Source organism: Chionomys nivalis, chromosome 16, assembly GCF_950005125.1.
Source record: "Chionomys nivalis chromosome 16, mChiNiv1.1, whole genome shotgun sequence".
Lineage (NCBI taxonomy): Eukaryota > Metazoa > Chordata > Mammalia > Rodentia > Cricetidae > Chionomys > Chionomys nivalis.
The window spans coordinates 26,880,255-26,906,561 of record NC_080101.1 but is presented as its reverse complement, the minus strand read 5'-3'; the positions used below and the strand labels follow the sequence as shown (position 1 = coordinate 26,906,561).

The following is a 26,307-nucleotide window of genomic DNA, read 5'->3' as shown; positions in this document are numbered from 1 at the left end:
AAAGCAGCCGTGGTTGGGAATAGAGTAGAAGTACTCTAGAGGTCTCCTCTGCCATGGGACCTCACAGAGGAAACGATGGGCCCGAGGAAGAGCCTTGCCCAACTTCACAGGGTGGAGCTTGAGAGCTAGCCTGGGACTGAGGTAAACACTGCTGGCAGGAGCTTAGCACTAACCAGAAGGAGCTAGGAGGAAGGGACTGAAGAACCCCTGAGGGTCCAGGACACAGGGCTGGGGCTTTGGGGAGCATCCCCGATACATTAGAGATCCCAGTCAGCTTGCAGACGACAGGGATGCTTCGGGAGAATATGAGCCTCATTTGTGATGACGGGGGCTGTGAGTTTCAGAGTCAGTAATGAGATTGAAGACACACATCTCGATCACCGTCGGAGTCCCCAGCCAGGTAGGAATGGCCTGAGCTCTGTGGCAGGGACAATGAGAGAACAAGGAGACTGACAGCCATTGAGAATGTTGATCTGGGAGCCCAGAGGCTGGCCTGTGTGATGTCAAGTGGCTGTCTTCTGCTTCTCATTGACCCGACACTGACACCCAGCGCACTGGCTTCCTAGACCCAGCAGGAGAAGCAAGGGCCTCCTTGGATGGTGGATTGCGGGTGGCCCTCATCAGGCTCCAGCCATCCTGACTGAGGTTCACAGGTCTTGGGGTAACTCACTGACAGCCTCTGACCCTTCACTATGGAGGACACTGAAGGCTGCTGTCACAGAACGTGGGAGCTGTGTGTGTCCAAACCCTACACCTTTAATCTCTGTAGAAGGCCAGAGGAGGGCCCTCACTCTGCCTGGAGATCTTGACCTCTTATCCCTAAAGTCAGAGCCCTTCCCTCAAGCAAGTCAGTCCCACAGCTCCTCAGCCTCCACCCACTCTTCCTGCAGGGCCTCCCCTCAAACAGCCTTCTGGCCTTGCTCTGGGTTGAGAAGCTAGTCCAAACAGGCCTCTCCCACATTCCCTGGCTGCTCTCCAGCCTGCAGGAGCCGAGGGAACCTTAACTTCAGGGACTGTGAGGGCCAAGCAGAGGCTGCCAAAGGGAGCTACCGAGTGAAGGGGGACCCTCTGGCTTCCAGATGTTGGGCCTTCTGGGGAACACAACCCTCGTGAGCTGGATCACAGGCATTGTGCTGGCTCTCTTAATGCTGGTTATGCTGTTGGCTGTCTGTCTTTTCCACAGATCACGGGAGCACGACGTGGAGAGAAACCGAGTCTGGCAAACCCGGCCTCGACTCTTCCATGGCCGGCGCCTGGGTCTCCTGGGAGTCTCTCACCATCACCGTGGCCATGTGTCTGGGGTGACCCGTGCAGGCTTTCACCACCACCGCCAGCACCTCCACCGCCAGCATCACCGTTCTCCTCGTCTCCACCACCACCATGCTCGCGGAGCCCGCCACTGAGGCCAACGGATGGTACCTACCTGGCCCTGCCCTCCACCCAGCACAGAAATGAGTGGGCCCTGTTGTCTCCATAGAAGAGGCTGTGTCTTTGGGGTAAAGGGGAGCCTGAGTTTGGCTTGGGTTTCATTTGTATATGAGCCCTTCTTGAACTGTGCAACAGAGACCTGAGAACCACTGTAGGGCTTGGGCTTGGAGCAGGGCTGGCTGTCTGGACACCCTACCTTGTGACTACAATCCCTGGTGACCCCGGAAGTAACAAGAGTGTCTGGTAGAACCAGTGCCCCAATGGTTACGAAGTGCTCGTCTGAGCGGGAAGGCCCTGGGATGCCCTTCAAGGGGCAGAATGTGTGGGACAGCCTGGCCCATACATTGCTCATCCAGACGTTCAATGATGCTTGGCTATAAGAAATAAAAGCCACCAGAAAGCGTGCGTTTATTTATTTATTTATTTATTTATTTATTTATTTATTTATTTATTTTGTGAAATGGTTCTTAATTGTAGCACACTGGGAGGAGGGAGCCACTGGGGCCGTGTGACAGAGTCCTGGGAACTCTTCTGGGATGAGAAGCGGGACCTGGGAGCTGCCCGTAGAATGGAGAGAAGTAGGTGGTCCCTGCCTAGGGTACAAGGAAATATTCAGTGTGGACATCCAGGGCTTTGGAGAAAGGACAGTTGAGATCACACAGACTGGTCTCCTGAGCACTCAGTGCACCTTCCAGCCTGGTCCAGGGCAGGCGCCACCCCCTGGCGGCACTGGTTCAGTGTTTCTTTGGGGACTGGATAGGGAGGGATTCTGCTGCTGACCTTGAGTTTCCAGCCAGCCTGTAAGCGGATTCACACCTGCGTCTGATAGGGTCAGAGGGAGGGAACAGAGTTATTTAATTCACTTGGTGTGCTGGGCGGTCTTAAGAGAATGCTTGCCTGGCCTGGACCTCAGTTTCCCCTTCCTTAAAATGACATGGATAGTGGAGACTTCTACCAAAGTCAATAGGCACACAAGGTTGAGTCCATGAAGGAGAAGGAGATTTCATCCCAGGCTAAGCCTGGGAACGAGGGAGAAGCAGGCCAAGGCTCATGGGGAAGGGAGCTGGCCAGACAGTCAGTGACTCACTGGAATAGAATGTCCCTTTTCCTTCCCTTTCCCAGTGGACTCCCTTTGAGGACTAGAGGAGTGACCAGTGAGGAAGCAGGAGGTGAATGACAATGACAGCCACACTAGATTTCTGTGATGGGAAAGTAGATGAGAGGTCTGATGGATTGACTGCCATCTGTCAGCTCCACGAGTAGCCCAGCCCAGCCCCAGCTCCTGCCTCTCTCTATTCACAGTCTCCTGCGTTCTGCCTCATGTGGACCTGCCCACTTCCGTAGCTTCCCGCAGACTATGCCTTTAAGTCAAGATGGGAAAGAGGGAAAGGTTTAGGTAGAAGGTAACAGGACTGGACAAGTGTCCTGTATTCCTGATGAATACCAGGCCATTCTCCCAGGAAGACTCAAAGAACCTGCAAAAGAGAAGCAAGATAAACCATGAACCTCGCAACGACCTCTGGGGCTCATCTCCCAACCCCTCGAGGGGTTGCTGAGGGTTCAGAAACCTCCATGTGTGTGGTCCTGTTTACATCTCTCTAATTCCAGTTGCCCCAATTAAGACGAATATTGTCAAGTGACTCCGTGTACCCGGAGGATGAGCCCAGATTGTCGGAGCATCTCAGAAAGGGGCTGGGCTAGAACAGGACCATGCATTGTTGGCTCTCCTCTGTACTGAGCCGTTTGCCTACACTGTTACTAAAGTTCTCTTGGACCAAGGAGAAACTGGAAAAGTTCCTGGCTGTATGACCTTGGGCCCAGATCTCTCTCTTCTGGGCGGTGCTGGGGGCCTCGGGGCCTGATCAGGCACTTGGTGGTCAGGTGGTCGCTTTGAATGGTCCCTATGAAGAGCTAGCTGGAGTACAGGAAGGGAACCCATGCTCTGTCCTTTGGTTCGTCCTTATCCTAACTGGCAACAGACCTGGCCAGGCTACCTGCTCTGTGGCTATACCTGTGCCAATGGAGGTGCCAATCACGGCACAGGGCTGTGGGACCAGTGTTTATGAGACCAGCCTGGTTGTGTCCAGTTTCCGGAAGGCTCCATTTTCCATAATATGGGCAAAAGGCAGGCCGATAACACCGATTCCTTGCCGGAGGTGGTACAGTCTCAGGAGGCGCCCGGTTTGAGTGGGCTGGGCTGGGCTCCCTCCTGACACCTCTTCAGGGGCAGTTAAGGAATGATCCCACAAGCGCATGCGCAGTGGGGCGGGCTGAGTGCTCTAGCTGAGGAGGTGGTGGCTACGGGTCACAGGCCTTCAATCACAATTGGAGGAAGGGATACAGGAAGTACTCACAGCTGCACAGACACCCCCGCGCCAAGCTCCAGGCAGCACCAACAAAAACCACAGCAGACTTGGGGGAAGAGAGTCATGGCCACCTGGGGTGGTCTCCAGACAAAGAGTCTGGCGCACAAGGTACAGTCAGAGTTGGCACGCCTCTGAGCCAGGGTAAGTCTTCACCGCACCCAGTGTACTGTGGGCCAGAATTGTGGGCCCTGGGTGGCAGTAAGAGGGGCCCCATGAGGGTGTATAGAAAAGTGAAAGGGTCCTACGATGAGTCACTGAACGGGCTGGAGGAGGTTCTTCCCTGTCCACGCCACAAAGTGGAGCCAAGTACAGCCTGCTCTCTCTCCCATCTCCCCCGCTGGAGGACCCTGGCATCCATAATGACCTGTGTGTGCTGCCTCCCCTCCCCTCCACTATGCTCAGGGCAGGCGTGTATCCTTCTCCACACCGGCCTCTCAGTCCAGGTCCAGGAGCTGGAAGGGCCGCAGAGAGGCCAATTGGAAGGCTGGTCCTGGGTCCTTCCCCCACTGGAGCCAAGATCCTCCTGGATCCACCAAGGGGGAGGCCTTTGTTTCTCTCAGTTTATACAGAGGCTGCTTTGTTTGTTTGTTTGTTTTAATTTAATCAGTCACTCTTGAAGCCCTGAGGCCTTGCTAATGGGCCAGGGCTGCCTGGCATCTCTCTCAGCATCTTCTGCTCCTCCTTCTTTCCCTTGCCCCTTCCATGTCCAGGGAAGCACAGCTTACATCTTCCCTGATGGTGCTTCAAGAAGCCGCTAGTTGGGCTGACCACATACATCCCTTGGAGGTCAGACCCGAGGTTAAAAGCTAGACAAAAGATCGTCTGGTTCCAGCAGAAGGGTTCGTGGCCTAGGATGGCACAATCCAACGCCTCAGACCAGTGTCTTAGAAGCCCGAGGAGCAACCGGCGCCCAGCATAGAGTCCCTGTGAGTTTCTATGGGACCCTGAGGCTCAGAGACCACCCACGTAAGACAAGTGCCACTCAGAAACCATGGAGACGGCAGTGATCGGAATGGTGGCAGTGCTCTTTGTTGTCACCGTGGCCATCACCTGCGTCCTCTGCTACTTCAGCTACGACCCGAAGACCCAAGACCCAGAGAGAGGGCCCAGGAGCAGCTTCACCGTGGCTACTTTTCACCGGGAAGCCTCGCTCTTCACAGGGCGTGGTCTCCAAGCCCGGCCCCTACCGAGAGCCCAGAACTTCTGGACTGTTGTGTGAGGCTGGCGGCCCCTTAGCGGTCGGTCGGGCCCCTTAGCGGTCGGTCGTTCCCTAGTGGGTCGGCCCACCTACCCCTTCAGCAAGCGTTGTCTGGTGTCTCGCTCCTCCCAGGTCTCCATCTTTGTCTTTCCATGTTCCATAAACTTCTTGCCTTCTTCCCTTTCTGCTGGCTCTGCCCTGTGTCCTGGAGAAGCTGACATGCCGGGATGACATGCCGGGATCAGGTGTGAGTTACCTCTAAGCTGGGCCCTACTCACCAAAATGGGGCTGAGGAGCCTGAGGAGGTGTGGACAGACACTGTGTGGCATTCTATGGTGGGGTGGCTCCAGCCAGCTATGGAACCTCACTCCAGGTTAGTTTAGCACCCTGTCAGCAGGATGCGCGAGACAAAGTCTACTTGCCACCCAAGGAACCAGCGCCCCCAAGTGGACATTTTGATGAACTACTTCTTGTTTGTTTTGTATTTTTGGATGCCCTGTGACGCCCAACCCTGAGACTTGCTCCTTAATCAACCCTGAAATTCTGACACCAGAGAGCTGTTTTCTGGGAACAAGTGACTTATTTTATAATTGCAAATGTATATCCTTTTATGGGTCTTTCCAAATCTGCTTTGGAAAACCACAAAAGGAAGCAGAATAGAAAAAGAGCCACAGAAAGCACAAGGTGTTTCATTACCAGGAAGGCCACCGAGAAGACGTTAAACACGTTTTGAACAAGACTTGCTTTATTGCTATAGTCCGACAGACCGCGTCTATTCTTAGCAGACGTGAGCGATTTGCGTCACTTAGGAATGATAGAAACATCGTGAACTGAAAGATAATTCCAAAAAAGTTAAATGTTGCTACATTTCAGCACATGTGCAGAAGTTGTTGGTTTTTTTTTAACCACAAATAAAAGGACTTTTGTTTCTTATTAATAGAAAAATCTGCTCTCTCTATGATCACAAAATAGATTCCATCTCCTATTTAAAGACTAGGATCTGAAGAGTGGGAAGCCATGGGCCTCCTGGATCATATACCTGCATCTAGCCCTCAATAGGGGACTCTCTCAAGACTTTGTCGAAGGGGACCAGATTGAACAAGGGGGCTCTGGGATGTAGGGGTGTCCAGATATGGCTGCCATAGGAAGGATTGAGAACGACAGGCTTGGGTCTGGAGAGATGAGGAGATGGAGAGGGTGAAGAAGGGGTGGAGGAAGGGAGCCAGGCTGCTAGATAGGGTGGGGATGGGGTGAATCTGGGAGGTCACAGGAGCTCCTGGAAACATGTCCTTGTCACTCTGAATGCCAAGTCCTGGACTAGGGCTTTTATAGATAGGCCCAAAGGAGGGCGGGGGATCCTGGGGACTAAGCAAGGGGACTCCCTGCAGGCTGAGGGTCAGTGTGGTGTTGAGATGTCTGCTAGGGATGGGTGAGGTGGAAAGGTGGAAGCGGGCCTGGGTGGAGAAGGAAGTCAAGCTGAGTCAGCCTTAGCTCCCTCTGAGGGACTGCTCTCCAGTGGTCTGGCTTCACCCGGGCACAGCTCTGCCCCAGGCGGGCTCAACAGACCTTTCTTGAAGGTCCACAGGTTCTCTGCAGAGTCCTCTCCCCAGGGACACCTAGACTGCTTGGAGGTGGGGTCCCCAGATGCAATGAAGCACATGAACACAGGAGCCTGTGTCAGGGAGCCAGGGGGACCCTTCCCAAGTGGCTTTTGGTTATGGTGTTTGAGCAGCAATAGATACCCTAGCTATGACACAATCCATCTCTCACCCAATCACATGCTGAGTCCTTTTTCTTCAATCACCCGTGTGTTTTACTCATCCATTCCTTTACCCTTCAGTGAGTGCGGACAGAACTCTGTGCTCAGAGAAGGTGGGAGTCAGGCAGACCGAGTCTCCACACTAACTGAGTGGGAACAACAAGCTTTGGGTGTCCGGGGATGACAGTGGGGATCCCAGGGAAATTCGAGAGGAGGAGGTCCCTGAGCTGGGCTGGAGGGGAGAAGAGACCAGTGAGCAGATCCAGGAAGGTGCTGGTGTAGGGAATCTGCTGGGCAGAGAAACAACTTGGCCTGGCCTGAAGGAGGTGAGACTGGACACCAGTTGCCTCCTAAAGGAGGTATATTTCCAGGCAATCGATGCTAAGCATACTACCGAGGCAGCCTTGCTTGTTCGGGCTAGGCAGGTGTAGGGTCCAGGCATGAATGGGGGGCAGGGCCGCCTGCTGCTGTTACGGTGGGGAGGGGACTCTCGAGGCAGGACATGGACCCCAGGCTCTCGGAGGACTGTGGAGGTCGGTCTGAGGGCAGGGAGATGGTGTCCAGAAAAGGAGGAGGACTTCGAAAAGGGATGGTTGTCCTCCCTGGGGCGAGCTGACAAAGGAAAGGGCTGAGGGGTACAGCCAGGGCAGGGGCAGGAAAGTGGGGAGGACACAGAATGAGAATCTAGGGAGTGGGGTTGCCAGTCTTAATGAATAAAAACATTATACTTACAGATAAGCTGGAGATTCATGTAGATGGTAAGTAATTTCTAGTATAAATGTATTTCATGAGATATTTGGAATGCACACTGGAACCTCTATTGGCTATGCAAGGTTAAGTGTTAGGTTAGGGCATTCGATCTGGTAACCCCATGGGGACAGGATGAGTCTGAGAGGCTGGGGAGCTGACTAAAGACAGCAGGAGGTTGTCGGAAGAGAGACTAGAGAGACGTCCCTGAATCTTGCCACATAAGGGTTGACCATGGCATTGGTGAGTGAACGGCCATTTTTTAGACTGTGATGTGTGCATGGTTTGTGTGTGTGCATGTGTATAGATGGTGTGTTGCGTGTGTCTGATGTGTGACATGTATATGGTTCATGATATGTGGTATGTGTAACGTGTACAGTACCTGTGTGGTACATGTGGTGTCTTAGTTAGGGCTTCCATGACTGTGATGAAATACCACGGCCAAAGCAACCTGGGAGGAAAGGGTCTGTTTGACTTACAGTTTCCACATCACAGTTCATCATCAAAGGAAGTCAGGACAGGAACTCACACAGGGCGGGAAGCTGGAGGCAGGAGCTGCTGCAGAGGCATGGAGGGTGCTGCTTACTGGCTTGCTCCTCATAGCTTGCTCGGTCTACTTTCTTATAGAACCCAGGACCATCAGCCCAGGCATGGCACCACCCACAGTGGGCCGGCTCCTCCCACATCAATCACTAATCTCAAAAAATGCCCTCCAGGCTTGTCTACAGCTTGGTTTTATGGAGGCATTTTCTCAACTGAGGTTCCTTTCTCTCAGCTTTCTCTAGCTTGTGTCAAGTCGACATAAAATTAGCTGACACATTTAGTATGTGTATGACATGTGATGTGTGGTATGTGTATGTGTATGACATGTGATGTGTGGTATGTGTATGAGATGTGATGTGTGGTATGTGTATGAGATGTGATGTGTGGTATGTGTATGACATGTGATGTGTGGTATGTGTATGAGATGTGATGTGTGGTATGTGTATGACATGTGATGTGTGGTATGTGTATGTGTATGACGTGATGTGTGGTATGTGTATGTGTATGATATGTGATGTGTGGTATGTGTATGACATGTGATGTGTGGTATGTGTATGTGTATGACATGTGATGTGTGGTATGTGATGCTGAAGGGTAGTATGTTTTTGCGTGTATGTGGAGTGTGTATACGGAGTATATTTCGTATATGTGGTATGAGTGTGTGTATTGTGTGTGTCTGGTATGTTTGGTGTGCGTGCAGTTTGACTGTGGGTGGTGCGGTGTTTGTGTGCTGTGTTGGATGTGTCTGGTATGTGTGATATTTGTATGGTGCATGAGGGATGTGGTGTGCCATGTTTCCCACTGCAGCCTGTTGTGTAAGCAGGAGAGGCCCAGCAACAGCCAGCAGGGAGCCCTCTTACTGCCAAAGGCTGTCTTCTACCCACTGTCCCCAAGAGAGGAAGGTAGCAGTATAAGGACAAGACGGAATGATCCTGGAATACCAGCAAAGTGGGGAATGGTTTGCTGGCGGTGGTGAGGGAGGGCAGCAGCTGCTCCAGGCCAGCCTAGGAATCAGGCCAGAGCCACCCTGGCACCCGGCCCTCCCAGTTCCAAATCTGGTACATTTTCCACTTGCTCTGGAGCTACGGCCGGTTTCCACGGAGTCTCCCACTGCGACAGGTACTGTGTTCTCACCATATATTGCTGTGTCAGTGCCCAGGGCAGCCCATGACCTCCATCGCACAGACGGGGGTACCCACCTGCTGTGTGTGAGTGCTTCGGGCCAGTAGAAACTCCTCTGGAGCAAGGCTGGGCTGCTTATAACGTCTGTGTCACCTCAGCAGGATCCCGTTCACATCTTCAGGAGTTACGGAAGCTGGGGGACCAGGCTCTTCAGGCTTACCTAAGCAAATCTTACAGACACCCACCCCTAATTGCATATCTGCTTTGAAGATAGGGTCTTTGCCAGTTCCTGAACTGAGGGCATCCCTTGAGGGACCCCCCCCCCCCGCCACACACACACACCCCTCATGAGGTCTGGGACCCTGGAAGAACAGACTTCAGTTCACTAGAGTGTGAAGGTCCTGGTCAGATTAACTGCATCTTGTGTCTGCAGGTCTAATTTTCCCTCCTGCCTTGGGGCTTCCTGGTTAGCTCCAGCCCTAGATGAGTGAGTGGCAGGGCGAATGAGCTGTGTGGGTTCTGGGCACTCCAGCCTGTGCGTGGCAGTGCTGGATCTCTACCATAACGTGCTGGGGTGCAGAGATGAGAAGCCCACCTAGCTTGTTTGCAAGATGAAAGATGGAGATCCTAGTCCATAGCTGTAGGAGGCAGCGGGGAAGGGCACCCCCACTGTGGCCTCTCTCCACAGTCCCTGGCTCTGAAACCTGGCGGGGTTTTTCTGTGGGACTTGCTGCATTCTGGAATCAAGAGGCCTTGAAATAACATGTTTTCCGGAAAAGTACCTTCCTTAGAGGAAACCACTTGTTCCAAGGAATAGAAAAGGGTCATTGTGTCTTGCCAGGTCCCCATTCCTGAGGTCACGACACTTGAAAAGCAGGCACAGTGGGAGACACAGAGGCCTACGACCCTCCCCGTGCTCCTACCCAGATGCCCCCATTCAGCTCATCTGCAGTTAGAAGCACCTCAGATACTAACAGGAGGGGTGGGTGGGCACATCCTAGCAGCCATAACCATCCACAGCAGGCAGCCTTCAAAACAATGAGGTCAACTTACACTCTGGACACAAGATCATTCATCACAAGTGAGGCAGACTGCAGTAAAACCTGTCTTGAGGTAGAACACATTTCTCTATATAGATGATGCGGAGAACCCCAGGCCCTGGTGAATGACCGTCCGGGTAAGTGAGGCCATGTGTTTCATCTCAAGCAGCTCCCCAAAGGCCCAGGTGGTAGAAGCTCGCTCCTCAGGGCAGCGCTCTTGGGTCCCCGAGGACCTGTTTTTGAAAGGCCTCATGGGATCTGGGCTTTTCTTTATCCCCTGTTACACCTCCTGACAGTGAGGTGGGTGGTTTTGTTCCACCATGATGTGAGGCCTCAAGACAACACAGGCCTAAAAGCAACAGTGTTGACAGCTCTCAGAGGACTGGACTCTTCAAACCTGGGAGCCTTCTTTTTGAGACTGGGACTCACTCTATGGCCCAGGCTGGGTCTTTAACTCTTGATTCTTTACCTCGGCCTCCTGAGTTCGGGATTACAGGCACAACAACACACACAGCTCTGAGGAGGTTTTGGAAGAAAAGCTAATCACTTAACCTTGGAGTAACAAGGCTCTCTTGGCCATGTGGGAGGATCCCACACAAACAAAATGTGTTCTTTGGTACTGAAGAGGGAGGCTGAAGAGTTGGGTCAGCACGATGAGATGAGAGAAGGATACAAGGGGATACGAGTTAAAGCGTGGCAGTTTCTAGAAGCTGCCACTCACTCCTGTGGAGCCTCCAGCCAGGAATGTAGCCTGCCACACCCTTTGTAGTTGAAGTGTTTGCTTGCTGTTAAATCTTAAAAGTTGGTTTTTTTTTGTTTGTTTGTTTTTGTACTTAGATTATTTTCCAGAAGCCATTTAAGCATCGTAGATAAGATAGGGAATGCCACTTACAAATGTTTACTCTCGTTTGGTTCTACTCAAGTGGCAGGAACTCAAACAAAAATATTTGGTAGTTTGTATGGCATCAAATGTAGAACTTTTTTTTCATGAAAGATAGTTTTTTTTTAAAAAAAAATAAAAATGATGTTTGTTTTAGAACTAATTTTATATTTATTATTTGGGATGGAATCTTGCTGGCTGTGATCTTGCTGCAACCCTCCTGTCTCTGCACTGCAGGTAACGGTGTGGTGGTCATGCCCTGGGCACTGGGAGTGTGCACATTTAACATCCCAGTAATATTCTATGGAAACAGAATCCATGAGTACAAACAAGTAAATCCAAAGGTGTTCTTGGAGTATTGTTCTAACTGCAAAATACTGTAAAGATCCGAGTGTCCATCAGTAGGGAAATACAGGAGCAAATGATGGCACGGCTACAAAGTGGGATAATAAAGACATGAGCCACTGGCCACAATAAATACAGCCATGGCGTCAGAAAAGACAAAAAGGGCACCAGTCAGGTGCGGGAGCACTGCCTGTCATCCCAGCACTTGAGGCAGGAACCCAAGATCACCCGGCTGCATTAGTGAATTTGAGACCAGTCTCAAAAGCAAACCCAGAAGCCAAGCAACAGCAACAACAGAGACTGAAAAACAGAAATGAAAAATCTGCCTCCACAAACAGTAAAAACGAAGCCTCCTAACTGAGGCGATAGCTCGGCGGTTAAGAGTGCTTCCTGCGCCTGAGCTCTTGAGAGAATGCCAGCTCTGTTCCCAGCACCCAGATGGCGGCTCACAACCGTCTGTAACTCCAGGATCCATGCAGTCCTCTGACTGCACACACATGGTACATATACATACACTCAGGCACACACACTTTACACATCAATATTTTAAGACACTTCCTAACTTACACATTACATTCATGCTTGTATGACTCTGGAACAGAAGCTCAGAAAGGTGTGGCGGCAGGCGGCAGGCGGCAGGTTTGGACGGAGGAAACTGTAGGGACCAGCCATGAACAGGCTCAACAGAGACCACCCAGGCACCACCCAGGAACAGACCATCCAAGGGCAACAGAAACTTCTACTTTGGTACCTTTTGAATGTCTGACCTTATTTGAACAAGCATGTGTAGCTTTTTATCATGTGCTGTAATTTTTAATTAATTAATAATTAATTAATTTTAAGAGATGATCTCTCTCTACTTATCTTTGGCTGTCCCGGAACTCACTATGTAGAGCAGGATGGCCTTGAACTCAAGTCGCATCACGCTCTCTCCCTGGGAACCAGGAAACAAAAGATGAGAGAGAGGGCCAGTGTCCTGATATCCCCTTCAAAGACATATCCCCAGTGACCTCACATCATTCGGTGAAGCTCCCCATCCCCCAAGAGATCCACTACCTTCCGACGGCACTAGTAAGCAAGCCCATAACACATGAGCTTTCGATGCACACAAGTCAGATCCAGGTTACAGCACAAATGCCTCTTCCCAACAGGAAGTTATGCGGCCACAGTGATGAGCTGTGGAATAGGGACTTGATGTCTTGCATGAGCCAGCTTTCCAGGTCTTCTACTTGTACAAAGTCATCCTCCCACCCACACCCCGCGCCGTTTCCTTAGCCCCCTCCACAAGCCTAGATCTAGTATTTGTATTAACAACAATTTACAGGGGAGGAAACAGACCCAGAGAGACTCCAAAGTCCCTGCCCCATGAGATGCTCAGCAAATTGTTGCAAAGTCGAGGTCAGAACTGTATCTCTTTATTTTCTGTGTCTTTCAGATAAAGGCTCATTTCTGTTGCTTTCGCTCCTTAAAGAAAGGTCCCCCAAAACACAGTGTCTCAAAGCAACAGGAGCAAAGAAAAGCAAAACTCTAGCTTCCCTCTTTTCTACTGCATTTCCAAGGTGGGACTTTTTGTTTTGGAAAATGTTCTGCCGCTTTAAAAGACACAGGGCTCAGGAGAAGAATGTTTCCAGATTCCGAGCTGAGCTGGGCATGGTGGAGCGTGCCAGCAATCCAAACTCTTGGGACCCAGGCAGGAGAAGTAGCTTAAGATTGACCCGAGTTAAGTGAGACCCTGTCTCAAAAAACAAAACAGGCCAACTGTGCATGTACAACTTTAATCTCGGTACTCAGAAGGCAGAGGCAGGAGGATCTCTTTTGAGTTCCAGGCCAGCCATGGCTACATAATGAGACCCTGTCTCAAAAACAACAACAATAACACCACACACACACACACACACACACACACGTTCAAGAAAAATAAAAAGTTAGAGGCTACCCTGGACTACATGAGACTCTATCTCAAAATCAGGGGAACAGGGGAGGGGGTTTACATAAGATAGATGCCAATTTTAAAAGTTCACTTAAAGTTGGGTGGTGGTGGCGCACACCTTTAATCCAGCACTTGAGAGGCAGAGGCAGGTGGATCTCTGAGTTTGAGACCAGCCTGGTCTACAAGAGCTAGTTCCGGGACAACTAGGACTGTACCACAGAGAAACTCTGTCTTGAAAAGAAAAAAAAAAGTTCACTTAAAAAAAGGAGAAGGATCAGGAGGCAGAGGCAGGTGGATCTCTGTGTACTCAAAGCCAGCCTGGTCTACAGAGCAAGTTCCAGAACAGCCAGGGCTACACAGAGAGACCCTGTCTCGAAAAACAGACAAACAAACTAAAACAAAAAAGGGGAGAGATCTCACAAACGTTTAATATTTAAAAATAACAATAAACCTAAAACACGGTGCTTTAGTGGCTCGGCCTGGCGGCCTAGGTCTGTGGATTATGGCAAGTATCCCCGAGGCAGAAATCTCTGCATCTTTAATTGCACCCTGACCCTCACATTAGGCACCATGTTAGGGACTTGCTGCTTTATAGGAGCTCATTTCCTGCTGCTGTTTTCTTAACTTTTTGTTGTTGTTGTTATTGATTTATTTTGTTTGACATAGGCTCACCCTGAAGTTGGGGCTGGCGCTGGCCTGGACTTCACTATGTAGCCCAGGCTGGCCTGGAATTCCTGATCATCTCTTTTTTTTTTTTTTTTAAGACAGGGTTTCTCTGTAGCTTTGGAGCCTGTCCTGGACCTAGTTCTTGTAGACCAGGCTGGCCCTGAACTCACAGAGATCCGCCTGCCTCTGCCTCCCGAGTGCTGAGATTAAAGGCGTGCGCCACCACTGCCTCGCTCAATTTCTGGTCATCTTGACTCATCCGTCTTGACTTTCTGTGTGCTAAGATTATATGCCTACACCATCATGCCTGACTTCTGTTTCCTTTAAAATAGTGTGTGTGTGTGTGTGTGCGCGCGCGCGCGCGCGCCAGAGAACACATGTGGAGGTTGGAGAACAAGTTTCGGGAGTTGGAGCTCTTCTACTGTGGGCGACCGGGTGTGACTGAACACAGGTTGCCGCAATTGGCAGCAAATGCTCAGACCGGCTGGGTCACCTCATGACCCTTGTTTTCTTTTTAAATGATCAAAATAGTTTTGTTCATTTTCCCTAGTCTTGATTTTGCTTCTGAAATCAGTATGACTTACTCGTTCAGATTTTAGAGCCATTGCTGACCCGCGGTGGAGTGTTCTAAAACATACCCAGCCTCTTCCCAGGCTTCACCTGCAGCTTCTCAGGATCCGCTGTGAATATTCAGACCCCTGGGAATGCACCGATCATCACTGGGAAGTTCCCACATGGTGTTAGTATTCAGTGCACCAACATGCCTAACAAAGTCACTGTCCAAAAGGTCGAGTTAAGGTTTTTTTTTTTCTTTCAAAATTATGTTCATTTTCAGACAGCCTTCAAAAGGCCCATGTGTGTCTTATGTGTATAAGCTTACTAAATTAACTTTATTCTTTGGAATGACATAGCTAAAAGCTCCCAGGCCACAAGGACAGGCCTAGAAGCCTCAGGTTCTGACTTTTACTCATATCTGCTTTCTTTAACCCCATCTACAAAGCCAATCTCCTCTGCTTGGAAGCTGGGCCTCCCAACTACTCAGGAAGCAGAGGCAGGAGGATTGCCTGGGCTACAGTGTGAGGGTCAGCAGGAGCAATTTCATGAATTTTTTTCTTAAAATAAAAAGCAAAAATGCTCAGTGCTAGAGAGCTCACCTGCTGTGCAGAGGTACCGGGTATAGGTCCCGCTACTAAAAAAAAAAAAAAAAAAAAAAAAAAAGAGCCTGTTGTAGTATTGTCTTTTGCTTAATTTTAAAAATGGCTTCTTACAAGGTGTATTCGAGACCTGTGACCAGTAAAGGACCTTGGTAAGGTCTAGATGCAGGATGTGGCAGGGGTGGGTGAGTGGGGCAGGGACCACGTCTTCAGGCAAGAATCTCTTAAAAAATTAGTTTATTTTTAATTGATTTTAAATTTGTGTTGGTACCGACCCTGGCGATGCTCAGGTGTGTCCTAGAGATGGGATTCTGGGAGATAGGAGACTTCACGCATTAAAATTTTTAGAAGAGTTTAGGTGACTTCTTCACGATGCCTCTGTAGTTGGGAGAGAATTTATGCGAAGTATGTGCAGAGTGGGTGCTTCAGCTGAGCAGCATCTAAAGGCCAGTCTGCAGAGCCGTGCCTGCCCATAAGATGCTCCAGGGCCAGTCTGCAGAGCCGTGCCTGCCCATAAAATGCTCCAGGTCTAGTTCCCAAACAAGGAATGCAAAAATAAAGTGTGTGTGTGCGCATGTGTGTATGTAGAAACTATATGTGATATGTTAAATATTCCCAATGCAAACTGCATTTCTCTTACCTTGAGGGCACAATATAATCTCCTATTTTGTTCTGTAGTAGGTAGTATCTTGGGAAAATCATGCAAATTGTCATTTAAAAAACTAACTCTGCTGTGAAAATCTGGTAACCACTGACAACGGCGATAAAATGCTCTGGCCATCCCTCAATTAGCTTTCTAAGGCAATGTAGTTTATGAATGCGGCCACTAGAGGCCACTATTGTGTACAGTAGTGCAATGTAGAGACTAGATCTAAGAGTTTTTTATTTTCATTTATTTTTTACTTTTATTTTATTTTATTTTGAGACAGAGTTTCTCTGTGTAGCCCTGGTCATCCTGGAACTAGCTCTTGTAGACCAGGCTGGCCTCGAATTCACAGAGATCCGCCTGCCTCTGCCTCCTGAGTGCTGGGATTAAAGGCGTGCACCACTGACTGACTTCGAGGTTATTTTAAACATAACTAAAATATTGTTATCACATCCCAAAACATTTAGTTATGATTTCTTAGTACAATCAACTCTCAAAACAGTGCCCAAATTTCTACATATTTTTTCGTGCTTGGTTCGATTGTATTTTCTTATATTTACAGGGGACCACTTTAAGCTTGCAAAGATCTGGTAGTGGTGGGGGGACCTGGTTCTAAACCAAGAGAAATGGGATTTGTGGTGATCAGAAAAGCTTCCTGGATGTGAATGAATCTTTGACATGCTGTCTGTTCACGCCATTTGCTAACCTGTTCGCCAGAGGCTGCTGGGAGAAGTAGGAACGAACTGGGGAAGGAGGACTGTGGAGGAGCCCAGCTGCAAGCCTTGCGCCTTGCTTGAGAGGATTCGATTCGCTTGTGCTGGCAGTTCCGGGCTCCGCTTCTTCCTCCCCTAGGAACAAGTAGTAGCTTAGTTTCAAGCTTGGTCAGAAGGTCCAATCTTGAGTACAAAAGGAAAGGCTTCTGAGTAAAAGAGAAGGAAACATGAAATGAGTGAGAGCCACTGGATGGAGAACGCTGAGACAGGTGCAAGGCTGTGGACCGGGCTGGAGAGATGGCTCGGCGGGTAGGAGGGCGAGCTGCTTTCCCAGAGTTCAGTTTTCGGTACTCTGGTTCTGCAGCTCACAACCACCTGTAATTCCATCACTCCAGCCCCCAGGGATGCAGCTCCTCTTCTGCCTGCCCTGCCCCATAGGCGTGAGCTCATAGGAATAAAAATATCTTTCAAATAAACGGAGAAAGGTTAGAAAGCCAACATGAAAGAAGAGATTCGAGGCACTCCGAGGTAAAGAATTTGTTTCTTGTTATTGTCGTTACTTTACAATAAATTAGAGCATCAAACACAGGATACCCAGCATTTTAAGGATTAATCATTTATCTCAAAACCATATTAATGAAGACATCTATTCTTATTCGGTGCAGCTGGCACCCCTACTTTCATTGCTTGGATTCCACAGGTCACACTGAGGACTTCTGGCCTGGAAGTTTCCTTCACTGGAGATAGTTTAAGCCTTTTTATTTATATAGGTCATTTGATTTGTAGGCCTAATGAAACCCATTACTTCGTAAGATAACTTAAAAAATTACTTTAAAAATATTTAATTCATATTTTAAGGAGTGTGCTATATAATGGTAAAGTTACCCAGTGAAATGTAGTGATTTCTCACACATTTGCTTAAAGGTCCACAGCTAGCTTCACCTCAACCTCCAACAAGGCTTTTCTTTTCGGTATGGACAGGCTCAGCTCCACGCTCAGGCACTCCAGTTTAGCTTCAGCAAAAGCAAATATTTAGATTTTAAAAGTAAACATTTGATCCAGAGTCCTCTAGATGAGAAAGCTAACGAACTAAAGCTGCCCTGTTAGTTAGTGCCCCCAAGGCCAAGTCTGAGTCAGTTGTCTCTTGACCTAGAACACACTTTTCTTTTTGGCTTTACACAATCATATTTATAATTATTGAAATAAGGGGATTTTAAAAACTAGCCTCTTTCATCTACATTCCACAGAAAGCTATTGAAAGCAAAAGTTTCTGCTCAGTTGTTTTTTCCTTTGCTTTAGAGAAAAAAAAAAAAAGGAGCCAGGACTCCCACCCCACCCACGGCTGGGTAACAGTCAATCATTTGTGATTCCTGGCGCAGACACAGGCATTCATACCTAGGAAAACGCTTTGCGATGAATGGGATCTTGGTCTCTACTAAAAACAAAAAATGGCTAAAAAGAGACTCAATTTATTTTCAAGTTCTATGGCTAAATTCCTTTAATTCCTAACTGGTGAAAATACTGGCCAGCTGCTGGGTTTTACTTGGGGTCAGGGAGACTTCTTTGGCTACACCTAGAGGCGCTATGGAGCACTGTTCCAGACTCAAATGGAGTAAATATTGGCCCCCAAGTATAATGTTCAAGGAGACGCCGATGAGAGGACTGAGCACTTCAGTGAAGAGAGATGGCTCAGCGGTCAGGAGCACTGTCTGCCTTTCAGGACGGGGTTTGAGTCCCAGAACCCACGTGCAGGCTCACAACCATCAATAACTCCAGTCTGACACCCTCTTCTGCCTCTGAGAGCAAGCGCCAGGCACATAAGTGGTGCTCAGGCAGACAACATGTATACACATACATACACATCAAATAAGAATAACTAAGTGCAATCATTTGAAAAGTTGGTGTTTCAAAAAGTTACTTCCCCAGACAACCAAACTCACAGGTCCTGTGGAAGAATGGCAGTCCCCGTAGCTGCTGAGCCATCTCTCCAGTCCCAGCATTTATTTTTAGAAGAAAAAGTCAACTCCTGGTGTTTCAGATATATTTTCTGATAAATTTTCAGGTGGTTAAAAGAACGCTTTTAAGATTATGGGTTGTTTGTGTCGGTATTTGAGGGTACAACCTTAAGTGGGGAGAGAATGAAACTTCAAATAGGGAGCTGAGGAAAGTGTCAGATGGGGGGACGCGAATCAAATAATCTCACACTATCACCAAATAGGGTATACTAAGGTTTTTCTTTATTAAAAGGGAAACTCACAGATCACAATGATGAAATACGAATGGGTCCGACATCCAGGTGTGATGTGCAAGTGCTCCCAAGGGTCTTTTGATACCCAAAAGTCATGCCCCACCTGGTTCAGCCTCTCAAAGGCCATTGGCTGAAGGAGGTTCATCATCACCTCCCCCTTTGGTCTAAATAAGAGAGTTCCAAACCCAATATAAAACTATACACAATAAGAACAGATATCAAATATAAAAATTAGAATTACAACCAGTATAAACAATATTAAGCAAGAAATATATGCTAAGTGTTTCAATAATCATTCTATCCTAAGGAGTCTTAGTGTTAGAAATGGCTTGGCTAGATCATAAGAGGAAAGTAACTACAGCTATCTGATCTTCAACCCCATCGAAGGTCTGAGAAGGGAGATAATATTACTTGAGTAGGCAGGAAGTGCAATCAAGTAGCTTCCAAAATGTGCAGTAGATGACAGAGACAACTGGCTGCCTGGGCAATCACCCAAAGTCTCATTTGCAATGTTGGAGCAACCAACTTTGGCTAAGGCCTAGAGTAGCTGACAGACCATTTTTCAGAGGCAGGAAGATTTTCAAAACTATCTTACCCTGTCTTGGCAAGGTTTGGCAGTTTTTTTTGCTTGTATCCTGCTTGTCTTGTCTGGACACCATGCATTTTGTCAGTGGTCAATGCAGGAACAGTTTCTTGCCCAAAGGTCAGTTTTGCCAAGAAGAAAACAAGCTCCAGGTGGAATATCTTCAGTGCTCAACATTCTCTCGGGAATAGATTGGTGCTGCCAGGAGCAATCTTGTCTCACATCAACAGAATCCTAAGTTATTTAAATACCATGGGCCTCTCAAAGGCCATTGGCTGAAGGAGGTGCCCATCATCACGTGATGCTTTGAAGCTGAGTTTATGTCCTTCCTGTGTTGACTCTAGAAACCCTCACCAGCGATGGGATGACATTTGGAGGGGCCCTTGGGAGGTAAGTAGGTTAATATCATGCCATGATATGGGGCCCTGATATTTGTCTCTCCATACACATTCTCTCTCTCTCTCTCTCTCTCTCTCTCTCTCTCTCTCTCTCTCTCTCTCTCTCTCTCTCTCTCTCTCTCCACACACACACACACAGACACAGAGACAGACAGACAGACAGACATTCTCTTTCTTTGTTTTCTCTCTCTCCATTTATATACATACACACTCTCTGTACTCTTTCTGTATACATATGCTCTCTGTTTTCTCTCTTTCTAGACATCCCTTCTCTCTTACACATACACACACGAGCACACACACACACACACACACACACACACACACACACACATGAGCACACAGCAAGAAACCAGAAGACTATTATCTGTGGGCTAGAAAGACCAGGAGAAGCCCTTCCTGGGAACAGGCAGAGGTGGTGGGATGGCCTTGAACTTCCTGGCCTCCGGAAGAATTGAAGGTTGTTACAGCCCAAGGTGGCTAAGAGACATTGTTACCCAGAATCAAGGCTAGCCTTAGCTTAGAGATTCAATTAACTGTAAGAGATGCTGAGAAATAGTCTTGGCATTTGGGCTGTAAGCAGGACCTGAAGCGTGATGTCCCATAGAAGACCTTCTTAAGCAATGGTTGGCACATGGCCTGTACTTCTCTTCTTTTTGTTTTGTTTTCATTTGACACAGTGTCTCGCTGTGTAGCCCTGGCTGACCTGGAGCTTGCTATGTAGAATAGACCGGACTCGAACCCACAGAGATCATCTTGCCTATGTCTACTGAGTGCTGGGATTAAAGATGTGCTCCATCACTCCCAATCTGCCCCCCTTCTCCTTTGTGCCTCTCTCCATACTATTGCTGGGAGTGTGGCTTGAGGGGGGTCACATTGCAGGCTCTGGCCGACTTACATGACGAGGTAAGGTTCGTACCACAGGAATATTGAAGGTGGAAGCAGTGTGAATTGGGACTCTGAGGTATTCAAGGACTAGAGCCCTGACTCATCCATCCCCCAGACCTTTACACCAGACAGAGACGTTGCTGTCTTGTTTAAGCAGTGTAACTCAACTTTGGAGGCTCCATTATTCTCAGTTAGACCCAATCCTTGCTGATGAACAACCTTTCCTTGGGGTCAGTGGATCCCTAGGTCAGCATGACTGGTCCAGCCGCAGATACTTCAACCAGTCCCCCAAATAGTTGCCCAAAGCCCATCATGGACAATGTGACTCAGTTTCACTCTGCAGGACGATGCTAACACCAAACCATACCTTTTCATATAAAGGCACTTCACTGCCTTGGTGGGGTCATTAGGTGAAGAAAAAACTCTGCCCTCTTAAAAGCTTTTAGGAATGTGTATGTATGGGTGCTTTGCATGCATGTATGTCTGTGGGCCACATGCCTGCCTGGTACCCAGAGAAGCCAGAAGAGGCCATCAAATCCTCTGGAACTGGAGCTTCGGATGGTTGTGAGCCACCATTGGGCGCTAGGAATCGAGACCCAGGCCTTTGAAGAGGTGCCAGAGCTCTTAACCACTGAGCCATCTTCACCGCTCCTATATTTTCAGATGTGTTGCATTGTACGGCCCAGTCTGGCCTTCAAACTTTTGGTGATCCTCCTGTTTTTGCCTCTCAAGTGCTGAGACTACAAGCATGCATTACTAAGTATATACTTTAAAAATCCACTCCCTCTGCCCCTGAGTCAGGGCCTCCTGTTACAGGCTGGGTGAGAGCTTGCTGTGTAGCTACCGGTAACCTTGATCCTCATGCCCCTAGCACTGAGACTATAGGCACATGGCACTACATTTGGTTATTATGCAGTGTTGGGGAGTCGACCCCACAGTTTTCTGCAGGCTAGGCAACCACTCTACCAACTGAACTATACCACCTGCCCCAAACTCATTTATTTTGATGGGAAAAGCGATATGTTTTATTCTGACCCATGATATCTCAATGACACGAGTAGAAAACTCTAGCGACGGAAAGATGAGAGCGCAACTGTAGGAGACAGTGAGAAAGTCATCTGGATCTGTGCGGAAAGGTGACGTCATCAAGTCATCCGGATCTGTGCGGAAAGGTGACGTCATCAAGTCATCTGGATCTGTGTGGAAAGGTGACGTCATCAAGTCATCCGGATCTGTGTGGAAAGGTGACGTCATCAAGTCATCTGGATCTGTGTGGAAAGGTGACGTCATCAAGTCATCCGGATCTGTGTGGAAAGGTGACGTCATCAAGTCATCCGGATCTGTGCGGAAAGGTGACGTCATCAAGTCATCCGGATCTGTGTGGAAAGGTGACGTCATCAAGTCATCCGGATCTGCGTGGAAAGGTGACGTCATCAAGTCATCCGGATCTGCGTGGAAAGGTGACGTCATCAAGTCATCCGGATCTGTGCGGAAAGGTGACGTCATCAAGTCATCCGGATCTGTGTGGAAAGGTGACGTCATCAAGTCATCCGGATCTGTGTGTAAAGGTGACGTCATCAAGTTATCCGAATCTGTGTGGAAACGTGATGTCATCAAGTCATCCGAATCTGTGTGGAAACGTGATGTCATCAAGTCTAACCTACTTACCAAAGAAATAAGGACTCAGTAATGGAGGGGTCCGAAGAAGGAAACTGAAGTACCTATTCTTTTAAAGAAATATTCTTCTACTTTTTTATTAAATAGTATTTTTTATTGTTTTTATTGCACTACACATTTTTCTCCACTTCTCTCCCTTCCTCCCTTCTCCCATTCTACCCTCTCCTGTGACCCCAATGCTCCCAATATCAGGAGATCTTGTCTTTTTCTCCTTCCTATGTAGATCCATGTATGTCTCTCTTAGGGTCCTCTTTGTCATCTAGGTTCTCTGGGGTTGTGGATTGTAGGCTGGTTTTTCTTTGCTTTATGTCTAAAAGTCACTTATGAGTGAGTACATATTATATCTTTCTGGGTCTGGGTTACCTCACTCAACATGATGTTTTCTAGATCCATCCATTTGCCTGCAAATTTCAAGATATCATTCATTTTTACTGTGAGTAGTTCTCCATTGTGTAAATGTACCACATTTGCTTTATCCATTCTTCGATTGAGGGGCATCTAGGTTGTTTCTAGGTTCTACTATGACAAACAATGCTACTATGAACATAGTTGAGCACATGTCCTCGTGGTACGAATGAGCATCCATTGGGTATATACCCAAAAGCAGTATTGCTGGGTCCTGGCCCCCAAGAAGCAGTCTCTTTTATGGTGTTTTCTTCAACATTTTTTCCACGTTTTAGACCGTTAAGGTGATCTTGCGCTAAAAGAACAACTAATAAAATTGTACCACAGGAAGTACTGTCTGGGACAAATATAAACTAAACATATAAGTGTATTAAAGCATGTTTTAAGAAAAGGAACGCATGTGCAGAACCCATGGAGGTCTTCAGAAGACTCTACCAGTCTGTATATCTATCTGTCTGGCTTGGCGATACATCATCTCTCCGTGACAAGCATTTCCTATTCGTTCCACAGGACAGGCTTCATCTAGACTATAGAGTGCCAAAAAGTAAGCTTATAAATATGCCTTTGTCTGAAATAGAAAGTCAAATATTACTTCTTGTAGGATGTGTCATTGAGTTAAAACATTGTTATGATGGCCGGGGTCAGGGTGGGGTGGGGGTGCTGTTGAGTGGAAAGCAGAAGAAGCTTCTGGAGCCGGAACGGTGGGAGTTCTTCACTGGATTGTATGATGCCGGGAAGTGTGTAGCTGGCGAGAGCTGAGCAAGAGACAGCTCAAATCCTTTCTCCAGGATCTCCAGCACACTGAAGTGTGGTCAAGCCGGGAGGCTGCAAACCAACCTCTACCACACACAGCCTTTCTGGCAGGCCCTCACACCTCCGACCTTTCTATTTTCTTTTGGCCAGACCTGGCTTGTGTGAGGCCTGTAAACTTTAGTGTTTCTGGGAAGCAGTGGTGGGAGCTCCCAGACACTTGGTGACTTAAAGAGACAGGACTTGGATTGCTTCTGCCAGCCTGGGCACACAGAGGTTTGTTTTGTTGAAGAATCAGGTCTTACTGGGTGGTGAAAGCCACGCTGGGAGAAAGAATGGGGCAATTCATCAGCCCCTGCTCACACTGCCTCTCCCATTTTGTTCTGAAATCTCTTGAGAGAAGGATTTGTTCTTCGGCAGGGAGGCCCTTGCAGAGCAAGCACTCCCAGCGCTGAGAGGTGTGGGCTGAGGCAGAGCTGGTTCAAGTCCCATTTCCTTTTCTAAACACATTAGGTCTTTTTCATCATCCGACCTCCACAGAAAGGAAACCACAGTCGCTCTGACCCCGCATTCCCCTGGGAAGGCGTCACAGGGCGCTTTCTCTTCTTCACCGTGCGCAGATGTTCAGCTTGTGATTTTATCCCAGAGACATTTTGTGTCGACTTCAGGCTCGTTGGGTGCTCTTTAGAAGCCTTTTTCTCGGGGGTTTGCTTTCTGTCTGCTCTTCTGTCTTGCTACTGCGGTCAGCTGTCACCCCGAGGTGGGACAGGTCCTGCAGGCTGCACAGTACAACTGAGATGTGACCCACTAACCAATCTGAGCCCTTTAGTACCAGCAAAGGCTAGTAAAACAAGCCTGCGTATTCCTTGCTTGGGGACAGGGAGTTCCCAGCTCCTCCTTGAAGACAGGGAAGCCTCACCCTCAAAGTCCTGCCAACAAATCTGACACTATGGGGTGGGCCCAAACCTGGCCCTCAATGGCAAGATGGCTCCTTCTGACTCCCAGATCCCAGGTTATTGTTTCATTTTATTGACCTCGGTCTGTTTTCTTAAGATTTATTTTTAAGTGTGTATGTGTGTGTGTGTGTGTGTGTGTGTGCGCGCATGTGAATGCACGCACCACACAGCCTACAAATGTTAACTCAGAGGACTCTTTCAAGAGTTGGTTCTTTCCTTCCAACCTGGCATTAACTCAGTTGTCAGGCTTGGTGGCAAGCTTCTACCCACTGAGCCATCTTGCCAGCCCTCCATGGCTTTTAAAAATCCCGTTTTGAAAGCTTGGGGTTGGGGTAGGGATGCAAACTTGTAATTCTAGCTCTTTAACGTAGAGGCAGGAGGATCATGACTTTAAAGGCAGCCTTGGCTACATAGCGAGATTAAGGCTAGACTGAGCAATACAGGATTCTGTCTTTAAAAACAGAACAAAACAATGGCTGGAGAAATAAAATAGCAGTTAAGAACAAATACTGCCCTTCCAAAGGATCCAAGTTCAAATCCCAACACACACTTTAGGTGGCTTGCAACCTTCTGTTTCAACTCCAAGGGCTCTGATGCCCTCTTTCTGCCTCCTCTGGCACTGTACTCAAATGGGCAAGCACAGAGACACACAAACATACACATAACTAAAAGTAAAATATAAAAAAATTTCCCCTTTTGGCTAATTTCCAGTTTTTACTAAGCATAAACAAATTAATATGTAAGTCATCAATATTAAATATTAATATTAAATGTCGATATTAAAGTTATTCCTTGGTTTTGGTTTCAGTCTGTATTTCTTCCTAGTCTGTAATACAATGGTTTTTCTGGGTATGCCACCCTGTCTTCAAACTGACCCTCAGGAGAGAAAGACTCTTCAGAGGCCTAAAATCCCAGCCCTCAAGGAGAGACTGACATTTTTGGCTTCCCGAGCCCTCCCTTTGTTTTGAAGAGGGTTTTTCTGTGTGTCTCTGAATGCGTTTCCTTGCCCGCAATAAATGCCTTCGTTCAGCTGCTGATTCTGCCTATGGTGCTTGAAATCTCTCTGCTGCTATGTGCTGTGCTCAGATTCTGTAAGTGGCAGAGAAAGAAAACCCAACCAAGACCCTGAGACTGTGTCATTTCAAGACCCCTAGACTGTATTGGTTAACATTTCCAGATCATTGTTGTTATAGTGAGTCTTATACTTTTTTGAGCATTATCTACAATTCCTAACTTTTTTTAAAATTAGAAACATCCATTTATTTTACGAAAAATTATCAATTATCTTATTAGCATGATTTAAAATTCAGAAGTTTTAATCTTTTAAAATAACTTTGGGAAGTCTATTGAGATGATTTTCTCTCTCTTTGCATAGGAGTGTAGGGAATTATGTCAGTATATGACTTAAATTGTTTTATCTTTACACTGAAAATAAATAGAGGGTTGGGAGATGGCTCAGTGTTTGCTCTGAAAATGTGAGGACCTAAGTTGAGTCTCCAGCATCCACATAAAAAAGCTGGACAAGGCTGCAGATGCCTGTGACTCTAGCATTGAGGGTCTGAGACAGGAAAGTCCTGGAAGCTCCCTGGCCAGCCAGCCTAGCCAAAAAGGTCAACTTCAGGTTCAGTGAGAGATGCTGTCCCAAGGCGATGCAGTAGATGGCCAATGTCCTGGTCCTCGATTCTGCGTACACACACACACTGCACATGCTTTCAACACACACACACGCACACACACGCGCGCGCACACACACACAGTGTTATAACTCTTTTAATGTGTTGCTGAATTCTATTACACCTATGTATGACATCTGTTAATGTGGTTGCTCTCAAGGCTTTCCCTTCTTGTCCTGTCTTTATCAAGTT

The 26,307-nt window shown here is 48.0% G+C and overlaps 2 protein-coding genes across 2 annotated transcripts; both read left to right on the top strand.

Moving 5' to 3' along the window:
* The first annotated feature begins 951 nt into the window (after window positions 1-951).
* Window positions 952-1,817, top strand: Hrct1 (histidine rich carboxyl terminus 1). The gene has a single exon (XM_057790985.1). It carries the CDS (start codon window positions 1,080-1,082, stop codon window positions 1,401-1,403), a length of 324 nt encoding a protein of 107 aa, XP_057646968.1. The 5' UTR covers window positions 952-1,079; the 3' UTR covers window positions 1,404-1,817.
* A 1,966-nt stretch (window positions 1,818-3,783) lies between these two features.
* Window positions 3,784-5,880, top strand: Spaar (small regulatory polypeptide of amino acid response). The gene is made up of 2 exons (XM_057790965.1): window positions 3,784-3,935; window positions 4,505-5,880. Exon 2 carries the CDS (start codon window positions 4,786-4,788, stop codon window positions 5,011-5,013), a length of 228 nt encoding a protein of 75 aa, XP_057646948.1. The 5' UTR covers window positions 3,784-3,935; window positions 4,505-4,785; the 3' UTR covers window positions 5,014-5,880.
* Window positions 5,881-26,307: the final 20,427 nt, after the last annotated feature.